The 20627-nt window shown below is 39.9% G+C and overlaps 2 protein-coding genes across 3 annotated transcripts in view; one reads left to right on the top strand and one right to left on the bottom strand.

Moving 5' to 3' along the window:
* Window positions 1–276: 276 nt before the first annotated feature.
* GNG10 (G protein subunit gamma 10) lies at window positions 277–16709 on the top strand. Of its 2 annotated transcripts, none has more exons than XM_070938569.1 (3): window positions 277–456; window positions 14239–14374; window positions 15104–16709. In XM_070938569.1, the coding sequence occupies exons 1-2, from the start codon at window positions 376–378 to the stop codon at window positions 14362–14364; spliced, it is 207 nt and encodes a 68-aa protein (XP_070794670.1). In that variant the 5' UTR covers window positions 277–375; the 3' UTR covers window positions 14365–14374; window positions 15104–16709. The 2 variants fall into 2 exon arrangements, with proteins under 2 accessions (XP_070794670.1, XP_070794668.1); XM_070938567.1 differs by having other exon boundaries at window positions 281–456; window positions 14239–14370.
* Window positions 16710–20381: 3672 nt separating this feature from the next.
* SHOC1 (shortage in chiasmata 1) overlaps window positions 20382–20627 on the bottom strand; it is a 49153-nt gene continuing 48907 nt past the window's right edge. The window contains exon 27 of the mRNA XM_070935497.1: window positions 20382–20482. Within this exon, the coding sequence (XP_070791598.1) occupies window positions 20382–20482 (101 nt within the window). The remainder of the gene's footprint in view (window positions 20483–20627) is intronic.

The following is a 20627-nucleotide window of genomic DNA, read 5'->3' as shown; positions in this document are numbered from 1 at the left end:
GCCCGGATCATACTGGACAGCAGACAGGCTGAGGTAGCGATGGGAAGCAGGGGGGAGGGGGAAAAAGAAGCAGGCAGGATATGAGTTTTTAGAGGATAAATCAAAAGAGGTCGGGAGCGATTTGTCCTTCCAGAGCGGCTGCGCTCTGGCCAAATCGACCCATCTCGCCATTTCTTTCCCCAGAGGGATTGGGGAGGGAAGCAGGGGGAGGGGGGGGCTCGAGTGCTGCTGCCTCCACCCCTTTCTTGCCACGGGAAGGCTTCGCTTACGTCCAGACTCGGGACCGGAGAGTGAGGCGGGGGGGAGAAGGGGGCGCGGATTCGCTCGGGAGAGAGAGAGAGAGAGAGAGCCGCCGAGCGCTTATTCGCTGCCAGCATGTCTTCCAGCTCCAGCGTCAACACCCTGCAGCGCCTGGTGGAGCAGCTGAAACTCGAGGCCGGCGTGGAACGCATCAGGGTGAGCCGCCTTTCCCAAAAGGAAAAAAAAAAAAGGCGCCGCTCTCCGCTTGCGGGCGAGGCGAGGAGGGACCGGGGCCGCTTCTCTTTCCCCCCACCCCACCTCCGCCCCGAGCGGAGCTGGCGGCATCATAAAAGCCTGCCTTTGTCTTCTTTGCAGACTCGGAAGGCGGGACGGTGGAGCTTGAGCGATCAAGCGCCGGGAAGGGAGAGAGGGCCGCTCTCGGCTCTTTGGGGTTTTTTTTGGATCGGATCACAAATTGGGATCTGGGCTTTGCTTTGTCTCCGGATCATCTTGATCCGCTGGCGTTGGAGGTTTGGATGGGCGCTGCTGGGAAGACAATAGGCCATTGTCGGTTGACGATCTAGTGGGCTTGCGAAGGGCAGGGCCGGGTTTCCCTCTCCCCTCCTCCTCTTTTTTTCTTCTTCTTTTTTTGGACGACACCATTGCGGCTTGATTTAGTTGCCTTGGCTTTCTTTTCGCCCCGACTTAGCTGGAATGGTGGCGGGTGGCTTAAGGTTTCTCTTTCCCTGCAATTTTGTAGGGCTTTCCAACGGGAGGATTTGGATTCTTGTCTGATCGGGTGGGTTGTAAAAGCCCGGGTATTGATTTTTAAGGCGTCTTTTTTTTTTCCCCCACGAAGAGGGGTGTGACTTCTGGTATAAAATGCAACGGATCGGCCATCGTTGGCGTAGCCTGTAGTATCTTGATAGTATCCCGTACTATCGAGCGTTTCGAGTACAATGGAGTTGTTTAAAAAAAAAAAGGGGGGGGGGTTGATAAATGAACCGGGCTTGATCATACGCCTTTTGTGGCTGTAGATAACACTTGTGACTGTGTTTATAAGAGAGAAAGTCCCCGATAGCTGAGGGTGGAGAGGATACAATAAAAAAAGAGAGAGACTTCTGCCAAAAATTCTATATTTTTCAAAGGACTTTCGTCAATTCTCCGTCCTTAGCTAACCTCATTCTTTGAGCCATTTTGAATGGTTAAAATTGTATTTTCTGTCAGAGCAGAGTTTTAACACTCATATTCTCCTGGTTGATTGTTAGAATCTGCTTCTGAAATATACCTTAGTTCCCAAGAATAACTAATAGTAAAGAGCTTTCTCTTAATATGTGATCATGGGCATGTTTATGTAAACCAATATTTAATTTCAAAAATGTAAGAGATCTCTTGTAATTCTGCAGTACAGAGAAATTGTGAACAAAATCAGCTCCCAGACTTTGCACAGCTCTTCGGTATGAAAAGCTAGTAAAACTAAAAGAAATAATGTCACTTTTGATAAATGGATAGAAGCAGAGAATTTGAGTTGAAGGAGGTCATGTTTAAATTATACATGTATAGATTATACAGTTCAATACTCTACAAAACCCCCTCACCACCACCACAATTATACCCATTTTCTACTTGAACACATCCAGGGAAGAGGACTAATTGTCAAACTGCTCTTAGGAAGTTTGTCACATGGGTGACAGTTCATTTAAAAGAGTAGGATATTAAGTAAATTTGCTCCCATTGATGGAAGCATCTTTGTCCATTTTTTGGCTTGGAATTCTGCCAATAAGACAAAGGGTAGCAGAGGATCCTACAAGCTATGCTATTATCTGCCCCACCCTTCCCTGGTGTTTTTTTGCTGGTTGGCTCCTCTGGGCATCATCTATAAACAAAATGTAATTGAAACATGGTTAGCATCCCAGGCCATGGTGATTAGGTACAATTAGGTAATTAGAGGCTACTATTTGCTAGGTATATATAAAACTAATTTGAGTAGCTGTTTTTTGTAAAGAGAAAGTTCTCTATCCCAGCAGTACATAAATGACTTGTTTGTTCAGCCTTTCAGATTACATTTTTTGGATGTCCTCCAGCGTCCCAGAATTCCCATGCTAGTTCAGCATTCTGACACAGTCAGTTTAGAGAAAGATGTAAACCTTGAATGACTGTTCAGCTAAGAATGCATTTTTCAGTGGGGTTCATGCTCCACTTGTTAGAATTTGTATGGTTATAGCTTTATTTGGTTTCGGCTCCCATGAATATGTTCAAGGGGTTTCTCTTGTATTATGTTTTGTCGCAAGGCAGCCTGCTTTAAATATTAGAAATTTCCCCACACTTCCTTTTCTCGTCGTCAATGATTCCTTCACCGGAGCCCTACAAGTTTGCTTCCAGAGGATAACTGTCTAAATGATAGGGATATAATTTAGCTGTAATGGGGGGTGGGACAAAGAAGAAACAGATTAAATGTATTAAGCATCCAATAACTTTGATGTACATTTTGTTTTAGAAAATGCCCATGTTTCTAAAATAAAAATGAGAAGGACATTCTACTAAGTAATCTGTCAGTACTATGATCCATGTACACCTTGACCACAGAGGGAAAAACTCAACTTAAATGAATGCATCTCCAAGCTGCAGAAAGCCTGGTAGGTCCTGTTTCAATTAGTGAATGACATGGAGGTTTAATACATTTCCATCAGGGGTTTTGGAGGGAAAATATAAACAGATTCCATTTGAATTCAAACTCAGCCCATATCAGGGTGAAAAGAAGCTATAAACACCATCAAACATCTCTTACTGTACTATCCATTTTATGCCAATGATCAGCTGTTAATTCCACATCGGATTAAATATCCTGTTATTGCTCTCTGATTCAAATGTCTTTATCTATTTTAAATGTAGTCAAATTCTGGCACATAATACGTAACGTGCATAGGAGTCTAACTGATAAATCTGCTCACCTAATTACGTAGCTAATCCATATCATTTTTATGTATTTGAGTGTTTTATGTATGTCACTGACTGCAATAAAGATTCTGATCCTGAGATGAGGCAAGGATTTACCTGCACTCCTTCTACTTCTCAAGGGTGGAATGGGACAATTTGCCACAGCCAACTCATCTTGGCCAATTCATGTGGCCAACTCACTACCGACAACTCGCTGCAGAACAACTCACCAAAGCCCAATCACTGCGGGACAAATGAACAATTGAATTGAATTTATTTAAATTAAATGAAAACATATTTTAAATTTTTGTCACTCACATTTCATTTTGCCCCTCCTTTTGCATTCTTTCTTTAATGATTCTATTCCACCAGTTCTTTGATATTAGTGTAACTCATGTCCCACAATGAGTTGTCCCATGATGAGTTGGCTGTGGCAAGTTGGCTATAGTGAGTTGGCTGTGGCCTAGACCCCTGAAGGGCATTTGCTTATTGAAACTGAGGTAAGGATGACAGTAATACCTGAGGATTTTTTTCATTCCAATGGGATTGGAATGCCCTACCTGTTTCTCTGGGTTTCAGGAGAAGAGCCTTCTCTGCTGTCCATCCTCTCCTGCCCTTTGGAACTACTCCCCCTCCCTCATTAGATTGGCTTCCACTTTCCTTCCAATCCAAGGAGGATGAACCTAAATTCCCAAGTTAGTTTATCAACATCACCCCATCTTTTTGGGATTTGGCTTAAGTTCATTCTCTCTCATCCAGCCCGTTAAGTGAATTGAAACAGAGTATAAAGGTACCATTTGCTTCCCTGGTCTTTGCTGGAGATAGACTTGGTTATCATCAGCATGCCTCTTCCCTTACTCTTCTCCAAGCTGTTGGACAACCTTTTAAAGTGATTTTATACAGATTTTGATCAACGTGCTGGGCAAAATGGAGTCCTGTGGGACAACATAGGTCAGCAGCATTAGTATTGAATATCCCTTCGTGTATCGATTTTGACTCTATCCCTCCCCCGATGTCACTGTTTGCACTCTATGGCCTCCCATCCGTTAGAGGAGAGAAAAATGAAATTAATTGCAGCATAAAGCCAGAGGAAAAAAGGAACAAAGCCGTAACCGCACAGACTTACAACAAAGGCAGAGCTTTTTATGCCGTCACCTTGATAGGGTAGCAAATTCCAGCTATAGAAGCTTCAGGTTGCATTAAGCTGGACCAAAGGTAAGGAGCTTGAAGAGCTGGCACTGCCAGTTGACTTGGAGCTCCAACGGGGAAGCATCACACTGGAGGTGGTTTATAGTTTAATAATGGATCCCACCTCTCCCCCTGCTCATCCTCCCTCCGCCCTCCCCGTCTTTCACAAATAGCTGATAATTTGTATTTTTATAGTTTTTGTATTGTTTTATTCTTTTTTAACATGGTAAGTTGCCCAGAGTCACCTCATGCTGTGATGGGTGGCAAACATTTAATAAATAAATAAATGGAAACACAATGGAGCATTTCTATTCTTCGAAACGTATTTATTCTACCCTGTGAGATAGATTTCACCTAGCACGTATCAAAAGAATCCTTCATCTTTGATGGATACAAAGGGTCTTTTTCATTGTTTTGCATATTGAGAATAATTATTGATACATGCCACTATTTAAATATTTGTGCTGGGCTGCCCATACTCTCTCCAGTTCAGATTTATTCTTTTGTACATGTATTGGAATTTTTTTAAAAAAAACCTCAAAAATAAATTTAAAAGAAGACTTATCTTCTCTGTGTTTACCTCTTCTGCATCTCACGAAAACCAGAGAAGTAAAACTGAAAATCAAAGAGCTTGGCTCGAGTTTCAGCAGTCTCTCACATTGACCCTGGCCTGTTTCCCTGCTGTGCTTCTACTCCCACTGCGACCCAATTTAAATTTAAACAGTGATGCAGATTTTAAGTAGTTCTGTAAGTATGTGCTAGAAAAATATTAACCGGTGGTTATGAGCTGGGATACAAAGTACCTCTCCCTCCCTCTCTCCCTCCCCCCCCACACACTTTCTAACCTTAACCCTCTCTCTTGCTTAGAAATTCTGGTTCTACTTTTATCTTTCTGCAAAAAAATAATAATTACATCACAGTTTTTGAACCTCAGCAACATTACACGTATGGACTTGAACTCCCCAAATTCTCTAGCCAGTTGGAAGTCCACACAGCTTAAAGTTGCTGTGATTGAGAAACAGTGCTCTATACTGAGAAAATCTCCCACTCGTTCCAAGTGGTGAAGTCTTCCTTGACACACCTTGATTTCAGTTAACCTCCTTCCGAGGCCTCAGAAACATACCTTCTGATTCAGTTCTGAATAGTAGGCCCCTTTGACATGTGCTCACCCACCTTCCTGTTATTGATAAAATTGATGTAAACCTGGCCCAGGGGTACTCTGTGATTATAACTATCCCTTCAGATGTTAGATTAGCTTTTATTGTTTGAATAGGACTCCTGATAGCATGGTGTTAATTTAATTTTTTTTTAAAAAAAAAAGGCTGCTGCTTTTACAAACCCATCTATCCTGTGCTGTAGGAGGATGGTGGCTGAATCATCCTATGGATGGTTTTGTGGAAAATGTGCTAGGTCAGTTCAATTCAGTTCATGTCATCATGGTTAATGAGGCTGAAGAAACAAGGGCTATCTGTCTAGGGTGGCAGATTGCAACATAAATAATACGGAAGCTTTTCCCATGGTTGTTATGAAAGACCAAAAGTTTCTGCCATCAAAGCGTTACAGGCCTGAAGATAGATAGGCTGCAGTTAGAGAAACCTGTTCTTCATTTGTGTTTTGACTTTTGTTCATCATTTTGATTACATTAAAATAAATATGTTATAAACAGTGTCCATTTTTCAGAAACAGGCAGCTGGATTCTGTAAGGAAATTTTGTAAAAAGTGTTTATAAAATTGCCCTTCCAGAATGTTGGCTCTCTAGATCTTTGCTTTATTTTTTTTTCCAGAGGCGGTACCATAAACAAACATAATTGCTATAGCTCGTCCTCAATTTATGACCCAATCGGGATTGGAATTTTGGTCACTAAGCATTAAGTGAATCATCATGTGACCAGGCCTGATTTTACCCACCCCACCCCCGCTTTCTGTGATAATTAAGTGAATTGCACAGCCATTAAGTGCATCTGGCTTCCCTAATTAAAGTTGTTTGCTGGGAAGGTCACAAAATGCAATCACATGCCTGCAGGTCATAAATGCAAATGGATTGGAAGATGAAGAAGTAAAAGAGATAATGATAACATGGGCGAAAAACTTAGGTTATGCAATAGAATTAGAGAAATGGCAACAACTATGGGAAAGGAATTATAAACTGACAATGGCAACTGCATATAAAGAAAATCTATATAAAATGTTTTACAGATGGCATATGCCACCAGAAGAAATAGCAAAAATGTTTAAGGATAAATCAGCCAAGTGTTGGAAATGCTTGCATTTGCCGGGATCATATTATCGTATGTGATGGTCATGTGTAGAAGCAAAAAATTATTGGTCTAGAATCAGGGTGGATTTGATTTAAATCGAGTTGATTTAAATCACAATTTAAATCATGATTTAAATCACTAGTAAAAAGGCTTGATTTAAATCAACTCGATTTAAATCATAATTTTTAAAGAGCAACTGTCATCTCTGCTACTCCTTTGACCCACTGTTGACTCACCGATAGTCCCAGTGTTGCAGAATATACAGCCTCATGCTACATAACTAAGCTCCATTTCATGCTGAATAAACTAAATTATTTATGTACCTTAAATAGAAAACTATCTTACGATAGATTTTTACCCCAAAAGTTTTTTATTAAAATAAATTCGATAAAAATCAAAAAAATCCGATTTAAATCAAAAAAATCTGATTTAAATAAAAAAAATCTTGATTTTTTTGATTTTTTTAAAAAAATTATTGATTTTTATCCACCCTGTCTAGAATACAGACATGGTTGGAGGAAACGTTAACACAAATCTATAGAATTAAAATCAGAGGTTTTTTTATTGGGTATTCTCCCAGAAAGATATAGTAAAGAAGATGTGTATTTAATTATACATCTAATAACAGCAGCGAGAATTGTATTTGTGCAAAATTGGAAGACAGAAAAAATCCTGTCAGAAGGTGAAGTAATAAAAAAGATTTTAGACTGTGAGGAAATGAATAGATTAACTTTAAGAATAAAAGATAAAGAGGAATCGTGTATTTCAAGACATGGGGAAGATTTTATGTAAGGTTAGAAAAGAAATATGAATAAAAGATGATAGATAAATGATTTGATAAATGAGGGAGATGAGAAAAAAATAGAAACTCAGATGACACCAGAGTAAATGGAAAAGGGGGATGGGAGGGGGGAAAAGAAAGAAGACTTTAAGGATAAATGTACAATTATGAAGATAATAGTGATAGATTGAGTAAAATTGAAAAGAAAGCGAAAAGAAAGTATATATTATTAGAACACTGGAATTGCTTGGATACCAATCAAGGAAAATATTTCACAACAAAGGAGAAAGAAAGGAGAGAGGAGTAGAGGGTAACAAGAGGAGAGGGAGAGAGGAATGGAAGAAAGGGGAAAAGAGAGGAAGAAAAGGCAGGGGACAGGAGTAGGAGAGAAGGTGAGAAAGGGGGAAAAGAGGAGGAGTGGGGGAAAGGAAGGGGATGTAGGAAGAGGAAGGAGAGGAGGGAGAAAATAGGAGAGGAGGGAGGGAAGGGAAAGAAGAAGAAGGTTTGTTGTGAAAGGAGGGAAAAGAAAGGGTAGAAGAGCAACCCCGAATGTAATTAAAATGCCTTATTTTTATACTTTAAGAGAAATATGTATATGTATGACCAATTATATATAAGAGAGTGTACATTTATATTATGTGTATAAGAAATAAAAATAAAAAACTTTTTTCAAAAAAAATTAATAAATGCAAATGGATTCCCGGTGCCAGAATTGCAATCTCTTGTAATAACCTTTCTCCCCCCAGGCCATTATAACTTTAAACCGTTGTTAAATGAATGGTAGTAAGTTGAGGATTACTTGTATAGGATTTATATCGGGCCGAGGGCTATATTTATTTACAGAAAATACTGTGCTAGACCTATGCCCGAATGGTTAGAGACAGAGATGATGGAAATTCTCCTCTATACAGTGTTTCCCCCAAAATAAAACCCTGTCTTATATTTTTTTGAACCCTGAAATAAATGCTTGGCCTTATTTTCGGGGAGGTCTTATTATTTTGGGGCACATGGAACAAGACGGGGATCCTCTCGCCGTCTTACCTTATTTCCAGCTCTGTCTCCCTAACCCTAACCAGAGGAAATGAAGGAGACTGGCTGTGCATGTGTTTAAATATTTTCGGGGTGGGCTTATTTTCAGGGGAGGGTTTATTTTTGTGGGAGGGCTTATTTTGGGGAAAACATGGTAGCTTTACATATTTCCCCCTACATCATAGCACATATCCATTCAGCCTTCCTCTCACTAACGCGGAAGACTGATCTAAGAAGGAGGAAACCGGTTTCAAGAAGGGATGGTAGATGCACGATCAGTGCTTTATCCCTCGTGATTTCAATTAGCCATGGGGGGGTTCGTCTGTGTTCCCTTTATTGATTTAAAAGCGGCTTTGATTTGATCCCTGGAGCTTGGCCTTGGGAGACTGCTTATTCTATCAATTGATGCCTTTTGCTGCTCAGTATGAAACCACACAAAACAACGGAATATGTTTTTCATGAAATACTTCAGGGTATCTTTATCTTATATGCTGTGTCCAAAAATAGGGGGAAAGGGTTATATTTTGGCTTCTTTGATACTGTTGTATCAAAGTATCAGTCTGATGATTCAGGTTTTGAGAATGCCCAAGTTCAAATACTGTTTCCAAACAGTAGACCTGACTCTATGCTTCTACTTTATATGCTGGTTGATGCAATGTCTCCTCTTTGGTTTCAGCAAGCCTGAAAGTCTATGTGTTCTTCCCTCTTACTGCCATGAGGAGTGGCAATGGTTACTCATGACAATAAATCATGAGTAACGGGTCAGCTTTTCTACAATGCCTGTTACTCACTGCCACTCTTGGAAAATTAATACCACATTGTATATTAACCCTCAACTAAACCCAGAACTTCTACAGGTAGTCCTTGATGTACGACCACAACTGAATCCAAAATTTATGTTGCTAAGCAAGACATTTATTACATGATTTTTGTCCCATTTTATGACCTTCAGCTGTTAAGGGAATCACTGTAGTTGTTAACTTAGTGACATGGTTGTTAAGTGAATTTGGCTTTCCCATCTGGCTTGTCAGAAGGTCACAATCACATGATCCTGGGCACTGCAACTGTCATAAATATGAGTCTGTTGCCAAGTGTTCGTGACCCTGGGGATGCTTCAATGATTAATAAGTGTAAAAAATTGTGATAAGTCACTTTTTTCAGTGCTGTTATTAACTGTTGTAAGTCGAGGATTACCTGTACTAACTGATGAACATGGTAAATTTCTTGGAGTAAAAGCTATATGAGGTTAAAACTACGGTCCTGGGAGTTTGTGCCTCAGATGAAGGTAAAGTTATTTTTATGAACAACGTACAGAGAAAGTAATGGAATGATTTTTATGAAAGTTGGTGCTTGGAACTTTGTCATGGAACTTTGTTTTTAAGGTATGTATGACAACTGCAACAGGATTATTCGGAAGTGGAAAGGTTTGACACGGCCCACAGTGGAATTGGCTGGTGAAGATGGTGGAACTTGCTGAGATGGCTAAACTAATTTCTTTGACTAGAGAAAAGATCTCTACATTTATGGAAGCCCCTTATAGATTCTTGCATGAAACAGGAAAAAAGTACACTTATTTAATTCAGTTTATTTAGTTATTTATTAAATTGATATGCCGTACATCTCACTATCAGATAACACTTATGCCTTTGATTAGAAAAAAATGGATAGTAGCAAAAAGTGAACTTTTTTGTGATAATTGAGTAAGAGGTAACCTTGTAATCATACTTTTATTTGTTGCAAGGAAATTTCTATTTTATTCTTCCTTTCTTTTTTCCTCTTTTTCTTTGCTCTCTTTTTTCAGAATTGGTTAATTTTTATGTTCTCTTGAAAACTCTTAAAACTCTTAAAACTCTTAAACATACCATGTTTCTCTGAAAATACGACCTACCCTGAAAACAAGCCCTAACCCAAATTTCACACCTGTGCCTAATATAAGGCCTACCCCTAAATAAGCCCTAGTTAAGCCCCACCCACCATCTGGTTGTATGAGATGGGGCGAAACACAGATGTAAAAATCAAGCTAGGGTGGGGGTGGAGCTGCCCCACGTGCCCTGCACTCACTTACCTTAGAACTGCTGCAGCAGGGCCTCCCACACTCTGACACCTGTCACTCTGCTGTCGAACGACTTCCGCGGTGTCCTGCCACAAGTGGCAGCACCAGTGTGATGAGCCTTATGGCATCCTGCCATGAGCGGCAGCAAGCCACAAGCCACACAGCGTTCTGTGAGTAGCAGCACTGGCGCGATGAGCCACAGTGTACGGCCATGAGCATCCGCAGAAGAAGTCAGGCAGCAGCGCAACAGGTGTTGCAGCATGGAATTTGTGACTGTGGTGGTCCTAAGGTAAATTGGTAAGGCATTCCCAGAAAATAAGACTTGGTGCATATTTTGTGGCTGAAAAAAAATAAGACCGGGTCTTATTTTCGGGGAAACCAGGGTATATATATTTGTATATACTAAAATTACTGTATATAAATGCTATATACCATATATACCATCTGGTTGCAATGCCCTGTGGTCATGTGATTGCCCCTTGCAACCTCCTGCTGACTTCCCTATTGATTTGCTTGTCAGAAGCTGGCATTGAAGGTCACTAATGGCAATCATGTGATTGCTATGATGTAATTGCAAGCTAATTGCTGAGTGCTCAATTCACAAGTACGTGACTATAGGGAAGCTGCAATAGCTGCAACTATGAAGACCTCATGCAAGTTCCTGTTCACTGATGAAACTTTGAAAAATTGGCCCATTCATTGAGAATTACCTATATGTAGTAAGTATAATATTGATCAGATTCAGCTTTTTTTTTAAAAAAATTACTTTTTAATTTAATATTGGGGCATATTTTTCACAGCTTTGAAGTCCTGGAATCAGCAGCCAAGGGATTTCCCATTAGGCCCTGTAAACTTTGAAATGCAATTTAGTGCGTCACTAATTGTAATGGCCATAGCCATTACAATTACGGCCATAGCCGTACCACAACTGCAATTATTATTTTCAGAGCTGGTATCATTAGCCACACTTATATAGTGCTCAGATTTATCATTACTGCAACATAAGCTCTGTAGAAGAAGTTTAATTTAAATTTTGAGAGCTTTTGTTGTAAGTGCTCTGTTATGTATTAAATTCTTTCCTGAGAGTGGAAGCTGGCCTAATTCCTGTGGAGACCTATGGGCAGCTTTGCCTCCTGAAATATTGTTAATGCTTCTTTGACTTTCCTAGTTTTGTACGGCAGTCTGTGAAAATGCCTGCTATATAAGCATCCTGATCAATTTAAAATTCTATGAATTATGAATACCATCTGCCTTTGCTTGGCCCTCAGATAGCCTGTTCTGAGTTGAAGCAAAGTCCCATAACATGCATGACCTATGTTCCTGGGCGAAGACGACTTGTTTGCCAAGGATGTAGCAAACATTCTCCTGCCTGTCCCATGGAAGAGCTTTTATTCTTGCCCATTGAAGTGTTTTACCATCTCTGCAGTCACATCCCTGCATAAGAACAATTCTGCCTCTTGCGTACTAGAAGAAATAGAAAATGTCTTCTTCATGGCTTATGGTGAGCTGGCCTAATGATGTCTTTTTAAACCCTCTCATGCCAACTCGAAGGAAGAGATTGTTCTCCGTTTAGCTGGTAGGTCACCAGTTATCTCCAAAACTGATTTAATCCAATTGCCCTTGCTATCAACTGTTAGCAGTTTTTGTTACTGTGATACTTCTTATTTACGTAGTTGCTTATTACATTCAGTTATCCTAGCCTAAATGATTTTTAATGGGATTTTTAAATTTTATAGACTTGGGGTTTTAAATTGGGAGGCTGATTGATTTAATATCTTTTAATTATCTTAACTTTTGTATTGTATGTATTTTAATTTTGGCTGTTCACCGCCCTGAGTCCCTTTTGGGAGAAGGGCAGTATACAAAATCCATCCATCCATCCATCCATCCATCCATCCATCCATCCATAATGAGCTTTTCTGTTTTCTAATGTTTGTTTTAGTCTTTGGCTGTAAAATAACTACATGTTCTTGATCTCACTACAAGGTCATCCTGATATCCTGCCCTGTTCCTGGATGACCTTAGAGTTAGATCAAGTACAATATATGTGTTTATTTTTAAGATCAGTGTCTCTTTGAGAGCCTTGCTCAGTCACTATTATGAGCTATGGTGGCGCAGTGGTTAGAGTGCAGTACTGCAGGCTACTTGTGCTGACTGCCGGCTGCCTGCAAATTGGCAGTTCAGATGTCACCAGGCTCAAGATGCCTTCCATCTTTCTAAGGTGGGTAAAATGAGGACCCAAATTGTTGGGGGCCAGAGGCTGACTCTGTAAATCACTGAGAGAGGGGCTGTAACAAAGCACTGTAAAGCGGTATATAAGTCTAAGTGCTATAGCTGTTGTTAGCTTGGAGGGGGAAATGGGAACTATTTTGAATTGATGGCTCCTTTCTTGGGTTTTGCATTGACCCGGATTGAAAGGAGAAAATGTGATTTGGAATGTGTGGTGGTGGTGTGGCCCGCTGGCGGCCAGTGGAGCTGGCAGCAGAGTCAGATAGTGAGGAGGTTGGGAAGGGGTCCTGGGGGCTGGGGAAAGCTCGGATGAGGGCTCTGCGTCGGAGGCAGAGAGGGATATAGACAGCAGCGAGGAGAGGAACAGCTGGAGCCTGTTCCCAGTGTGTGCATGCGCAGAGCTGCCAGAAGACAAGAACAACTCAGAAAGCAGGGTCGACTTGGGAGTAAAGCCACACCTTGGAGATGATTGGCTCCTCCCATAGGAAACAAAAGAGGAGCGAACGGGGAGGGGGCATTTGCAGGAAATAATTCTTTCGTTCGGTACTTTCAAAAATAGAAAGTTCTGTTCGTGACTCTAAGAGACTCTGTGCCAAGTTTTGCCTTACTCTGAGTTTGGAAACAAGTTACGTGGCAGCTTGCCAAACGATATAAGGTGTGTTGAGAAATATTCCTTTGAAAAACTGTTTGGACAAACCTTGCTGAAACCTTGCAAAAAGCCTGTGTTTTACTTATCTTTTTTTCCAACCTAGCAACAAATTGGAAAGAAATTATATAGAAGAGTTCAAGATTCTTTATGATCGTCTGTTAGCAGGATGATTATCTAAAACCTGAATAGATCAGGAAAGGGGACTGGTTGACAGAGGGGTGATCAATTTTGAAATGGCTGAATTACACAGGGAACTGTGGAGGGAAAGACTTAATTCCTGTATTGCCACAATGAAAGAAAAACTTGCAGCAGCTTACATAGAAAGCATATTCTGCATGCCTTAACAGTTGTTGCCTGCCCCCTTTTTTAAGTAATCAATCTAGCCAGGTGTGGGTTTCACATATTGTTGCCACCGGTTTGGCGTGCATGTGTGCTTGCATACACACGCCTTCTCTGCATTTGCCTGGCCTTCAGCACATGTCCTTTGCTCGTGCATGCACCTTCTGTGCATGTGCCCGGCCTTATAAATGTGGCTAAATAGGATGGCATTACGCCTGGGGGGGCACCCGCAGTCACCCGAACTGGTCTGAACCGGCTGAATACCACCTCTGAATCTAGCCTTCCAGCTGTATTGTTCAGCTAGAACTCCTTAGCCAATGTTACTTCAAGATGGAAGGTCTCCATCTTCCATTCTGAAGCAACCCAGCTACAAATACAGAAAAGGAAGCATATCGTAACTGTTGAATCTTCAGATAATACCAGTTACTTCACTTTGGGGAAATATAGGTCCACCAGGACTTTCATGCCAAGCTCTTAAAAAACAACAAAAAAACAACCAGTTGCCTGTCATTTTCTTGTGCTTCCTCTTATCCAGGTCTCTCAGGCAGCTGCAGAGCTTCAGCAGTATTGCATGCAGAACGCTTGCAAAGATGCTTTGCTTGTTGGAGTTCCGGCTGGAAGCAACCCATTTCGAGAGCCCAGGTCCTGTGCATTGCTCTGAAGACGGGTAGGTAGGTCCATGGCTTTGTCAAATAGTGCTCGCTCTCTCAGTCTAATTTAGCAATAGCAATAGCACTTTGCTTATATACCGCTTCACAGCCCTCTCTAAGCAGTTTGCAGAGTCAGCATATGGCCCCCAACAATCTGGGTCCTCATTTTACTGATCTGGAAAGAATGGAAGGCTGAGTCAACCTTGAGCTAGTGAGACTCAAACTGGCAAACTGTTGGCACTCGGCAGTCAGCAGAAGTAGCCTGCAATATTGCATTCTAGCCACTGCACCGTCACGGCTCTTGTTATATTTATGGAGTTGATTTGCACAAATTTGGAGACTTTTGTGCTACATCCCTTTAATTTTTTCCTAAAAACATGAGCTAACGATGATGAAAACCAAGTATTCGGTTTATTCTACCCTGTTTTCCCCAAAATAAGACATCCCCTGATAATAAGCCCAATTGGGCTTTTGAGCTCATGGCAATAAGGCCAAGCATTTATTTCAGGGTTCAAAAAACTATAAGACAGGGTCTTATTTTTGGGGAAACACTGTATATGTAAAGGAATAACAAGAGAGTGCAGAGTGTCTATTTTTCTGCTGAGTTGCTCTCTTTTACACGTGAATTGTGTGGAGTAAAGTAACCTTTATACAGTAACTTAACGTTTTGCTACTCTAATGTAATCTAATTTATGGAATCTTGAAGGAGAGCAGTTTTTAATAAAATGTGTGTTTTTTTCCATGTTTCAGGGAAGGTTTTCTGAAAGTCCTCAAGTACAAGAAGAATCCCAGCGGTCTTCCTTGTTTTCCAAACCAACAGTTTCTTTATGTAGGGCTTAAACAGTTTCTTTAGATATTTATTAGTCTGCCTGACTGTCTTAGTAAATGGTTAAATCTTTTGCTAATATAAAGCATTTTATAAGGAAAAGCTTTTCCTTTTGTAATTGATTCGATATGCTTTCTTTAATCCTCTCAGATGTTTACATTTAGAAAAGGACAATGCCAATGATGTGTTTCTATTGTGCCTGAAATGAAAAACGTCCCAGGTACCTCCCTACTATCGGCTTTCTGTTTTCTAATCAGAGATGTTTTCAAACTGGTTTGATCCAGGCAAAGTTGGCCATTTAAGGCTACAGTTTTACGCACATTTGTTACTTTTGAATCAACATGATAGATACCAGGAACGCTCCTAGTTAGTATTATAGAACTTCTAAAATTGAGGCTCCCTTAAAAATACCTTGCATTGGTTGGAATATATCCAGTTTGTTAAAAGAAAAGTACTGCTCTGTTCCAGTTGGTTGAAATGAAGAAGATGCACTTCATAGTTAGAGGCATTTACTATAGCTCCCTTGAATCCCCAAGCCCCAATTTTACCCAGAAATACAATTTTGCTATTCAGCTTTCCAGTGGATTAGGACGAACAGAAGTGTATTCCGAGGGTTAAGAGGTACAAGAGGAACCATGTCATAAATCATTTTCCCATTTAAGCTGGGCACAGTGGCCCATTGGCAGCTGAATGGAACTGGGAACTGCCAAGGATTGATAAACCACTCCTCATGCCAGTCTCTGCAAGGAGGAGGATAGTACAGTGAGATTAAGGTAGGGTGGGGAGATTGAAGAGCCTGGTCCACTGAGACCACGAAGGAAGAGTGAGAGAGGATGCACCAACTCCCAGCATAGGACCCACCAATTTTGGCCAAGTCTACCAATCACATGACTCCTGACCCTCTAGTACATACAGTCCTTGGGGCTGCATATTCACTACAGAAGATCTTATCTTTGTCTCTTGTGCTTTCACATAAAATAGTTACCTTGCAGAAAATGCCTATTGTTCGGGACATTCCAATGTCACAGACTCCAAAGAATTTTAAACCCTGCCAGATGTCTGCAAGTCTTAGGAAAAGAAAATTGCCATTTACCCCACCCTATATTTTTTTTTAACCGTTCCACTCATTGATGAAAAGATGCTGCAGTACAGGACAGAAAACACTTCACATAGAACAAGATGAATTTGGATATGTGAAAAGAAGCCTAAGAATTAATCCATTTATACTGGATATCTGCATCAAGATGCTTCATTTTTTGTTGATGTTGCCTCCTGCTGAAGTTACAACATCTATTACTCCGTTTCAGAGAGGGACAAATCCTGTGCTCTCCAAGATAACCTCTTTGGGTCAACATGTTTATAACCTTCAACTATGCCTGTTTGGCAAATAATCACTGATAATAACACTACAAGACATACAATAAATTTAGGCAAAATTTTCCTAGCATTTGCAATATTATTGGAACAATTCACCTTTTTTTTTTTTTTGTGGGTCAGGTATCTTTGATTTTGGATTACCAAGCACTTTTATACACGCTGTTTACTTTTAAAAAGAAAGTTCTTTTTTGTTTGTATTAATATATTAAAAGCTTTAAAAAGTATTTTCTTAATTACTGGGATTTTTTTTGTGGAAAGAAAACACATTTAAGGGGGGGGGGAAATGTTTGAAGAATCTGACCTATGTTAGAACAATACAAAAAAAAAAAAAATCACATCTGTCTCGGTTACCTCCAATACATCAATGATAAAAGTTAAAAGACCGCCAAGGAATTACTATTCTGCCCGTAGATGCCGATGTCAGTAATTTGCAGAGCTCATAAAGAGTATTCCCTTGTATCCAGCCCACAGGAACTTCCATATAGGTAGTTCTCGACTTATAACAGGTCATTTATTGACCGTTTGAAGTTACAATGGACTTCCCCTGAGCTGCTTACAATCTGGTTTCAAAGTTCCAACGGCTCCCCTCCCTATGGTCATGTAATCACATTTTGGGTATTAGGCAACCAGCCCACATTTATGCCTGTTTACACTGTCCTATGATTTTCAGCACTTTTTTTTTTTACCACATTTGCACTAATTTGCATGGATAAAAAGAAAAAACAGGACTGGACAATAGTAATATTTCATTTGTGAAAAGAAAAGGCTTTGATGATGCCTTTTCAAAAATTGTAATGTGTATCTTGAGAGGAGGTCAATATAAAAAATTTGACACACTAATTATGTAGAGGATAATAGAAGAAAAAGTGTGGAAAGAAAGTAAATTAACCCAAGAAACTTGCTTGAAATACCATGTTCTCTAGATCAGCAGTCCAAAATATTGCTTAAGAGCAATGCAAAAATTGTACAAAATGTTAGATTAGCCTTATAAATAATAAATTATCTTAAATAAATTATTTAAAACTTAGTTTTAAAAACAACCATTTTTAGGATTTGTGTCTATCAGAGTCGGCACCAATAATGCTATTTCAACCCTTTCCCCTTTACTGGAAATTGGTTAAAACAAGTGAATGTGCACATATACACCTGTGCAGTGAACTCTTCAGATAATTGCACTTCTAAGACAGACAGTAACGCCATCAAGAATGCTTTCCTGAGGCAGATTTATACTTTCCCATAGCGGTTTCCAGTGTGGCCCACTAAGTCCATTTACATATAGAGTAGAACCTCTGGTCACGAATGCTGCTGACCACAACCAAATCTGGTTCCAATCAAAAAAATCACAATTTTTTTTTCCTTATGCGGCCGATTTCCCCTTCTACGCCATTTTTTTTTGTAAGCACCAAATTTCCAAAATTAGGTTCAGGTCACAACCAAATCGCTTTGCAACCAAAGTTATGGAGCGAATTATGGTGACCAGAGGTTCTACTGTACATGGTATTTCACTGGACATGTTTGCATTTGATTTGGCATATAGTGTAAACCACACAGCACCTTGATCACCGTATATAAGCCTGCTTAATTCACTATAATCGTGTTCTAATGTACTGTCTGAACTAAGATGAAATTGGACCTCCAGACAAATAGCAGGAATGCTCACAATGTTGACTCACTCCTGGAGCAGTGTCTATGCTGTTCTGGCTATTTTCAACTCCATGGATTGCAGGACATGAACTGGAGATACAAAGGGGATAGTGAAGAGCTTCAATTAAAAAACGCAACAGGAAGGGGCAGCCAGCTACCACAAGGAGATGACAAAAAAGAGGGAGACTGTCTTTAGTTTTTGACCTCTGTTTTACAGTGGTTGTCTTCCTTTCTCTAGGGGCTGGTTCCACCCGATGGTTGGCAGGGAGTGATCATCCTCCCGGCCCCTCCATTGGATTCTGCAGAGATCTATTCTCGCTCTCCTCCTTTGGAACATCTACATGAAACCTTTGGGGGACATCATCTGCCAGTTTGGGATTCAGTGTGTCTAGGGTTTGGATGGGGAGGAATTGACTCAGTCATACCAGAACCAGATGGTTAGGGGTGTTTGGGTGACTTGAATCTGGGAATATCCTGATCTTGGATGGGGTTGCACTTCCCAATGCAAGGGAAACATACAATTTGGGGGGTCTTTCTGAGCTCACAAAGTGATGAGCAGGTGGCAGATATGGCTACGGAGGCCTTTGCCAAGATTCGTTTAGCACCCTTTCATAGATAAGGTGTGTGTGAAGGAGGCAAGTTGGGTCATGTCTGCTCTTCAAATGTAGCTGTATTGCAGACAAGCTTCCCCCCTCCCCTTCCCACAATCGTTCATCCATTCCCTCAGAACTGTATTCACAGGCATTCAAGCTGGTGTTCCAGTTGCCTTGCTAGCTGGTGTTGCCACCCACTGGTGTTTTCAAGGCTGTGCTGATGTCCAGAGGAAGCTTCACCCAGGCTTTTGAACTTATAAAAGCAAATGCTAAGAAAGAACGGAATGAGGGGTGTAGGAAAAGTGAAAGCAAAAGACCTACAGACAAGAAAGCAAAGGTGACATCTGGAGATCGGCAGCTATTACAACAGAACTTTCATTCAACTGCCAAGACCACAAGCTGTGGTGGGCAGCATATCTTGGTGGAGACTTAGTAGGAACTAAAAAAATACTGAAATAACACCTCATCCCAACTAATGCAAGGATGTTTGGAAAAAGTTAAAGATTAAAGACTTTAATTTCAGTTGAGTATTAGAAGATTAAGTATTGAAAATATGGGGGTTTTGTAGAGAATTAATAACATTGGATAAGATATTAGTGGGGACGGATGACAAATTGATAAGGATATTATATAATTATTAAATTATAACATGGAAGAAGAACAAGTCAAAGAGATGATGATAGTATGGGCTAAAATTTTTGGATATAACATAGAACCCTTATAGGAATAAGGGTGGGTAAGTAGAAGATATCACTCATACCCTGGTCATCTCATGGCTTGATTATTGCAATGAGCTCTACATGGACTGTCCTTGAAGACCACTTGGAAGATTCAGCTAGTCCAGAATGTAGTGATTGCATGCCTTGGTATCCTAATTTAACACATGTTTTTGCAAACTATACTGGTTGCCAGTTAGCTTCTTGGTGTGATTCAAGTTACTATCTATAAAGACCTATAGGGCCTGGTTACTTGAAGGATTGCCTGTCCCCCATAGCATCTGCCTGATCAATCTATATCTGGCAGGATTTATGCACTGTAGTTCCATTGCTTTATATATAACTCAAGGCAGAGATCAGAAACCTTTATCTTACAAAGGCAGAAAATACCTAATAATCCTGCCAGATTTTTGTTTTGAGATTTTACTCAGTTGACTCATTTGCTGAAATACTAACCCATTTAGGGATAACAACTGCTATGCAGAACTGAACAGGCAGATTACTAAACTCTGATGTATCACATTCTGACAACTGTGGTGACTCCCTGACCAAGCTCTTCCAAAGTATGTATGCAATTTCAAATATATTTCTCTTATATACAGAAAATATAAATGAATTATATAGATTATGCATAATTAAACTGTAGTACTTTAATGTAATTGTCATAAATAGCACCAATTTTTCCAAAAAACCTCTTATCTTATTCCCTAAAATGGCAAAAAGTCCACATTTATTTTTTTAAAAAAATAATTAGGACATACAAGATTGAAACAAATTGTAAATAAGTTACTCGAAAAGAAGATTAAATCTGCTAAATTTGTTTTTATGTATTGCAAATAACAAGACTCTTGAAGTGTTAGCCTCTATTTCTTCTAAAAAAATTTGAGACGTGTTTGGCCATCATGTCTCCTAGGATCTTTTTCAAAAGTTAGACGCCTTTTTTTAAGCTGCGGTAATTGCATAAATTCTAAACCTGCCAAAAAAGAAAGAAAGAAAGAAAGAAAGAAAGAAAGAAAGAGAAAAAGAATAAATCATTATCAAATAAACAGTTTACAATTATACAAATTCAGTTCATACAATATATATATGTGTGTGTGTATGCATGAATATATCATTAT

Source organism: Pituophis catenifer, unplaced genomic scaffold, assembly GCF_029215685.1.
Source record: "Pituophis catenifer annectens isolate HBS135680 unplaced genomic scaffold, rPitCat1.0.hap2 SCAF_2, whole genome shotgun sequence".
NCBI lineage: Eukaryota > Metazoa > Chordata > Lepidosauria > Squamata > Colubridae > Pituophis > Pituophis catenifer.
This window is presented reverse-complemented; position numbering and strand designations above follow the sequence as displayed.